The sequence below is a fragment of the Coregonus clupeaformis genome, chromosome 28 (assembly GCF_020615455.1).
Source record: "Coregonus clupeaformis isolate EN_2021a chromosome 28, ASM2061545v1, whole genome shotgun sequence".
Taxonomy (NCBI): Eukaryota; Metazoa; Chordata; class Actinopteri; order Salmoniformes; family Salmonidae; genus Coregonus; species Coregonus clupeaformis.
In genome coordinates this window covers 6,511,020-6,518,884 of record NC_059219.1, presented here as the reverse complement: position 1 = coordinate 6,518,884, position 7,865 = coordinate 6,511,020, and the positions used below count along the sequence as shown (strand labels likewise).

The 7,865-nt window shown below is 40.9% G+C and overlaps 1 protein-coding gene across 2 annotated transcripts; it reads right to left on the bottom strand.

Moving 5' to 3' along the window:
• Positions 1-683: 683 nt before the first annotated feature.
• On the bottom strand, positions 684-5,635 carry LOC121542348. Of its 2 annotated transcripts, XM_041851748.1 has the most exons (7): positions 5,561-5,635; positions 4,202-4,347; positions 3,687-3,815; positions 3,253-3,280; positions 2,563-2,607; positions 1,989-2,115; positions 684-1,720 (listed from the first exon to the last, which is right to left on the bottom strand). In XM_041851748.1, the coding sequence occupies exons 1-7, from the start codon at positions 5,580-5,582 to the stop codon at positions 1,579-1,581; spliced, it is 639 nt and encodes a 212-aa protein (XP_041707682.1). In that variant the 5' UTR covers positions 5,583-5,635; the 3' UTR covers positions 684-1,578. The 2 variants fall into 2 exon arrangements, with proteins under 2 accessions (XP_041707682.1, XP_041707683.1); XM_041851749.1 differs by lacking the exon at positions 3,687-3,815.
• Positions 5,636-7,865: the final 2,230 nt, after the last annotated feature.

Genomic DNA, 7,865 nt, shown 5'->3' with positions numbered 1-7,865 from the left:
GAGGAATGGTGTCTATGTACACTGCTCACGGTACAAGGGAGTGGATGGAGAGGTGTGAATTTGGTAAACAATCTCTTTCTCTCTCTCTCTCTCTCTCTCTGTGTGTGTGTGAGCTTCTGAGCCAAGACACTCATTAGCTTCCAAGGCAAGAGATCAACACGTTCCCATAACGTAAAACGACAGCCATCTCATATTTCAAGCACATTCAAATGCTTTAAAAAGGAAAATAAAATACCTAAAAACATTAAATTAATAATAGACGGGCAGCTATGAGGTGTGTGTGTGTGTGAGAGCGTGTGTGTGTGTGTGTGTGTGTGTGTGTGTGTGTGTAAGGACAAGATGGGGGAGAAGTTTCTGCAGTGTAACCTGTAACTGTACACTCCCTGGTGTAGCTGTAATAAGAGTTTCCCAGCTTACATTTACATTTTAGTCATTTAGCAGACGCTCTTATCCAGAGCGACTTACAGTTAGTGAGTGCATTCATTATTTTTAAAAAATATATATATATTTTTTTCATACTGGCCCCCCGTGGGAATCGAACCCACAACCCTGGCGTTGCAAACGCCATGCTCTACCAACTGAGCTACATCCCTGCCGGCCATTCCCTCCCCTACCCTGGACGACGCTGGGCCAATTGTGCGCCGTCGCATGGGTCTCCCGGTCGCGGCCGGCTACGACAGAGCCTGGATTCGAACCAGGATCTCTAGTGGCACAGCTAGCACTGCGATGCAGTGCCTTAGACCACTGCGCCACTCGGGCGCTTCTACAGCGGGTTAGCTTATTTTCTTTAGTGCATCGGGTCATTCAGAGGTCTACTTCCCTCCACCGTTATAATAATATATATATGTGATAAATAATAAAATATATTTAAGTGATAGGTTCTATAACCATATATCATTATATAATTCATAATATTATTATATGGAGCAGCATTTGATTTCAGTAATATTTGAGCTATTACTCAGTAAATTCAATCACATAGCAATGGAATGTGTCATATAGAAATACATTATTATGATATTTATATTATATCTCGTATAGTAATAATAACTCCACAAGTAGCGGGAAAATAATCAATGAAACAGAAACCCATCCCAGCAATAGCAGAACCATATAGTCCTTACTATACAGCCAGTGTACTACTTGTTCATCCTTTAAAGGGATAGTTCAGGATCTGGTCAATGAGGCCCTGTATCTACTTCCCCAGAATCAGAAGAACTCATGGATACCATTTTTATGTATCTGCCTCCAGTATGAAGGAAGTTGCTCACTAGCGTTTGCGCAATTGCTAGTTAGCATTGGCTCGCGAAACTACCTCTAACTTCCTACATACTGGACGCAGATACACACAAATGTTATCCACAAGTTCATCTGACTCTGGGGAAGTAGCCTTTAAGTGACCAAGTTGGCTGGATGAGAACCTATTTTCATTTCCAATGACGACTCTGGCCAGGAAGTGAACTCAAAGCAAATAAACCTCTTTCCTTCCTCTCCTATAACCTCTACATCTTGTTCTCTCTCCCTCCTCTTTCCCTCCTCTCTCTCTTTCCCTCCGCCCCTTCACCCCCTGGTCCCTTTTCACACGATGACTGTTGCCTGCTGGTTCACAGTGGAGTACTTGACAATGGGAGCAGGAGCAGGGTGGGTCTGGGACTTCTCTGGGTCAGGAGAGGGTTCTCTAGTGCTCCCATTCACCCAACTTCTAACAAACACGCACACTCTAGAAAAGACAGCAATACTCCACTCAGATACATACTATCAAAATACTATGTTATTGAAAATATACAGTACATCATCAATATAGTCATATATATATAAAACTCTTCTTCTCAACACATCAATAGAACATCAAAACCTTGAATCCCATCATACATCATCCAATCTTCTTAATTAAAAGTCTTCAACATACTTTCTTCACTATCTCCTGACTGAACACTCCAACCTGAGTTCCACAGTTACAGTACATCGCCTCTGATGAGGATGCTTACCGGTAAATGTGGATCTTGTAGCGAATAAGGAGAACCAGGATGATGATGATGACAGCAGCTGATATCCCAAAGGCAAGCCCAAATGTTATCTCTGATACACACCAATCACCAAAACATATATTGTGCTCTGTTGAAGAGTAGGAGAGGAAGGGTAGATCAGCATCAAACACACAACCACACTTTATTTTCTCTAATCGTATGCATTGTTCATTTTACCTGTATGTTTTGGAATTTCAAATCTTGCAATGTTATGGTATGGAAGGTGTTAAATAAACCACTTTATAATTACAGTGTTACTACAGTATCATTTAGTTTATACAGCACTGGTAGTTAACTAAGTGCTGCCATTGTAATAAAGAGCCACTCAATCCAGACCAATCAAAGTATATGTCTGCTATTACTGCTGATAAGAGAGTCAATAAAGCCTCTGAATCAAGCAGACATTAGATAACAAAGGAATGTTTTCAGACAGTTATAGTATCCAGTAGTTAACAGGAAGTGGCAGATTACTGGAGCCATAGCAACAATACCAAGATCTCTCTGCATGTCTCAAGCTACTGTGAGTCATCATCACCTGATTCAACGTGTTCCAGGTTAAACGGCTTCACAATGCAGTTACCTAGACAAGTTCAGAGACACAATGTTGAAGTTGGTGGAAAACTCCAGCAAGCCTTGAGAATAGCACACACACACACAAAGTTGCACACAAAGTTGCATACATTTAACAACACAGCAAGAACATTAGTAACTAACTTGAACCAGTATTAGTGTACTTTCATTAAAATGTACATGCACTTTATTTACAGTTAGGTAATGACTTACTACTACTGCTACTGCTACTGCTACTACTACTACTACTACTACTGCTACTGCTACTACTACTACTACTGCTACTGCTACTGCTACTGCTACTGCTACTACTACTACTACTGCTACTGCTGCTACTACTACTACTACTACTACGATTCCAAACGTGCTAGATATCCCATCTAAAGCATTCTGACATGACTAAATGGGCCATTCAAGTTTGCAGACTTGTTGGCATGCTCTCTGAACATTATTTGTGTGGGATGTGTATTTCGGTACTTCCACAACTACAGAGCAGTGAGAATATGAGGGGGGATTTTATGTAGGTGTCTGATGTGGATTCTCATTTCTGGTGAAAACATCTCACCATGCTTTCAGTGCATTGTTCTTAGAAATACTAACTCTACCTTGCTACTGGTGGTTTGGCAATAACACTGTAATATGGACTCATACTCACTAAGGCACTCTGCTTCACGAAATGACATCTATAAGAGATGGAGAAAAAAACAGGTGAACAGAAGGCAGAGAGGAAGTAGTCACTAGATGTCCTGAACATGCCTGAACATGTCTGCACTCTCTCTGGCCTTAAATGCTCATGAATCCCGCTGCTATGTTCTATGTGCTCATGACACTGATAGCCAGTGTGAATATGTGGTGAGTATTTTGGCACAAAATGGCTACTGTGCATTACCCAAATAGTGAGTGCTACACACAGGTGTTGCATGATGTGAGCTTGCCTTTATCAAGCACTTTACGACCTAGTGACAGCTACAGCATGTGTATGCAAATGAAATCCATAATCATGACCTTTATTTTCATGTTATCCCAACACAAACAGTAACCATACAGTAACAGTAGGGTTGTAGTGGAGGGTAAACTTATTCTATGCACCTTTTTATTATGTGTGCATTCCTCTAAGTACTTCAGTCTGTCCATGCAGCCTGTGGTGGTAATAGATTGACTGGTCTGAACCACAACACGATCTTTGTCAATGTCTTTGTCAGTGGTGAGAACAGTATCCTAAATAAAATACAAAACACAAAATGGTGTTACTCTGTGTTGCCACAGCATTGCATAACTCACTGTTCACTGACCCTGGTCCTGGATAGCTACAGAACAGAAATGCACCTGATTCAACTACTCAACTAATCATCAAGATCTTGATTAGTTGAATCGGGTGTGTTAGTGCTGGGCTGGAAATAAAGCCTGCACATCCTGTAGTTCTCCAGGACTGGGGCCGGTGGCCACTGCTGTGAATGAATACAGTGACACATCTGCTAGTTGCCTCATCATCAGGTCCAACATGAAAATAGTACTGCACAGCATGTACTGGAGTGTCATTCAAACAATGTTGATCTCAGCTATACAGATGTAGCCCCAAAATAAGCAATCATATAGTCACTCACATTTGCATCCAACCACTGCCTTACACAGGTTGAGGGCGATCCTGGCAGGGGCTCTGAGAGTTGATAGGTCGTTGTACCGTCGGCATGTACAGTGTTGTTACAGCCAATGGTCTGGGCGCTGACACAGCTAGCCAGCTGAGACACCACTGTGAAAGAAAGGGAACTCAGTTTGAACTTTGGACACATGGCATGGATTGTAGAATCAGAGAGATAGAGAGACATAGACATTTAAAATGGATGCTATATTACAGGAGTGTATAACAGATATCTGTCCACAAACCCCCAGATGTATTGTACTAAAAGCTATATCAAATTAAGAGTGTTTGAATGTTAAATAACGAGACAGAGGCATTGATGCAAGTAACCAGTCTTGTTCAGTATATTGCAATACATCCGGGTATCTCAAGTACACCGGTAAAACACTGGAGTTGCAGTAATGAACATTTACCAACAGATGGCATCAATGTGCCATCTTCCACCCATAACAAAGAGGTGGGATAATTGGTTAGAGCGGTTTTCACAAATCAGAGAACGGATTTGACAAGTAGAACATACCGCTCCATTGTTTTGCAACGACACTGACACATCAAGCTAATAATACTGATAAGAAACACTGCTCACACGTGTATACACCTGTTCCATAAACACTCACGCATGCACGCACGCACACACAAGCCTCTCTCTCGCTCTCAATTCAATTCAATTTAAGGGCTTTATTGGCATGGGAAACATATGTTAACATTGCCAAAGCAAGTGAAGTAGATGGTAAACAAAAGTGAAATAAACAATTAAAATGAACAGTAAACATTACACTCACAAAAGTTCCAAAAAAATAAAGACATTTCAAATGTCATTTTACGTGCAAATAGTTAAAGTACAAAAGGGAAAATAAATAAACATATGGGGATTTCCGCTATGATGTAGACAGACAAACATTGACAAAATACATCAAGTGAATCATCCAAATCCTCCAAACTGCGATATCAGAGCACGAGTGGACGAATTTGCAATATTCCATCAATCCGTATTAATAATAAACATATATATAGACTAAAATAAACTTTAAAAAACATTACATTTTAACTAGGCATAAAACATGGTCGAATAACATGAAAAAAACATGATAGCATAACATGATAAAACATAATCCCATGATCGATTAAGGCTACTCTGCTTTTCCATACTCTCCCAAACCTCAACATTGCAAGACGGTGGAACATGAGGGAAAAAGTCTACATAGGACGATTCGGCCGGTGCACTACACATGAAATAACGCATAACAATTTTTTAAACAGCTCACTTACTATTGGCCTGTATAGCTATTACTTTAGCCTACTTGATATTAGTAAGGTTACTTACAGAACACCCAAATCATCTTCATTGACACTACCCGCACGACAAGAGTGATCTAACAACTGCAGTAGTTCAACATTGCCAGCGATCTGTCTGAGAGTGAAGGGAACGTGCGACTCAGTGTGGGCGTGGGCGTGTCCATAATGTGGCACCATCTTAATCGTATGATCTTGAGCAAATGAATCTGCGCACTGTCCGGTTTCATCATCACTAACTTGATAATTCATATCAGAGCCATATAAGGCTATCTGTGTGGGCAACTGGCCACGGACACCGTGGGATAGACAACAGGTGTTGATAAAACACAACAGCAAACAGGCTACACTAACAGCAATGCACAATGCAGCAGCATCCCCCATGCTAATCTAGCAAAACTCATCTCTCAACACAAAAAGGGCAACCACAGCAGCTCACCATAACACAACACAACACAATACAACATCACAGCTCTTGGGAGAACAAATGATGTGTTTCAACACCACATGGCTGTATGTTCCCGCTCTTCTTACACTGGATGATATAAGGTCCATTCCTTCACAGGTGTCTGGTCTTATCTTTCTGACCCAAAAAGGACATATTTCCCACACCCTTCCAACAACCTCCTATATAGGCCTAAATGTCCTTCCTATAATAAGGGTGTTTCCAGACTCCAGCAGATAAAGTGAAAACAGAACACACTATCCAAACCACAGTAAGTGGGAGAACTTGCACAATTGGTGGTTGACTAAATACTTTTTTCCCCCACTGTATATAAAATTCTTGCTACCAATAGAATGTTATTTATATGGGGGATACAATCTTCCCACTCTGCAGATTTTGCTGCGAAGAGACAGAATCATTAGATCATTTGTTTTGGTACTGTCCATTTGTAGCTTGTTTTTGGACACAGGTCCAGGAATGGCTAAAGGATTGCAATATTTACCTGGAGCTAACCCTGCAGATAGCACTACTGGGTGATCTGAAAGTCATAGTCAATCGAACAATAACATAATACTATTAGCAAAAATGTTTATTTTCAATTCACAATCTGTAAAAACAATGAGAATAGAAAGGTTCAGAACTTTTGTAAGACATCACAGTACAGTTGAAATATATATGGCAAATAGAAGTCCTATATGGATGGTGTTAAAAGATAGATGGGAGGTGTTGAATGGAATTGAAGGATGGGACTAATAACAACAAACAATAACAAGATAACTAATAATGTAGGCATGCTGTGTCCATAATAAGTGTATGGGGTTGTAGGTTGGGAGCTTTTGTGAAGGAGCACAGTTAGAAAGATATGGCATATAGAAGCAAACCGGATGGACATCATGAAAATGATCGGAGAGGTTGAGAGTAGAAGAAGTTCAGGAGAAAGAACAAACAAAATGTAATTACTGTAAAATTGACTGTGTCCATAAAATGTAGATAGTGGGTAAGGGATGGAAGTAGAGGCCTAGGCGTTGTTGTTCACTAGTTTACTCCAAGTGGGGAAAGGGTGGCGGGGTTGGAAAGTAATAAAGGAGAATATATACATTTTTAATAAGGATATGTATGTATGTGTGTATGTGTGTGTGTGTGTGTGTGTGTGTATGTGTATGTATATACAGTGGGGGAAAAAAGTATTTAGTCAGCCACCAATTGTGCAAGTTCTCCCACTTAAAAAGATGAGAGAGGCCTGTAAATCCAGAAAATCACATTGTAGGATTTTTAATGAATTTATTTGCAAATTATGGTGGAAAATAAGTATTTGGTCACCTACAAACAAGCAAGGTTTCTGGCTCTCACAGACCTGTAACTTCTTCTTTAAGAGGCTCCTCTGTCCTCCACTCGTTACCTGTATTAATGGCACCTGTTTGAACTTGTTATCAGTATAAAAGACACCTGTCCACAACCTCAAACAGTCACACTCCAAACTCCACTATGGCCAAGACCAAAGAGCTGTCAAAGGACACCAGAAACAAAATTGTAGACCTGCACCAGGCTGGGAAGACTGAATCTGCAATAGGTAAGCAGCTTGGTTTGAAGAAATCAACTGTGGGAGCAATTATTAGGAAATGGAAGACATACAAGACTACTGATAATCTCCCTCGATCTGGGGCTCCACGCAAGATCTCACCCCGTGGGGTCAAAATGATCACAAGAACGGTGAGAAAAAATCCCAGAACCACACGGGGGACCTAGTGAATGACCTGCAGAGAGCTGGGACCAAAGTAACAAAGCCTACCATCAGTAACACACTACGCCGCCAGGGACTCAAATCCTGCAGTGCCAGACATGTCCCCCTGCTTAAGCCAGTACATGTCCAGGCCCGTCTGAAGTTTGCTAG

Coding starts and splice junctions, on each gene's coding strand:
- LOC121542348 (XM_041851748.1), bottom strand. CDS start 5,582: ATGAAGATGATTTGGGTGTTCT. Junction 4,348..5,560: donor GAAGATGATTTGGGTGTTCT/GTAAGTAACCTT, acceptor TTTCTTTCACAG/TGGTGTCTCAGCTGGCTAGC. Junction 3,281..3,686: donor AATGCACACATAATAAAAAG/GTGCATAGAATA, acceptor CATCTCTTATAG/ATGTCATTTCGTGAAGCAGA.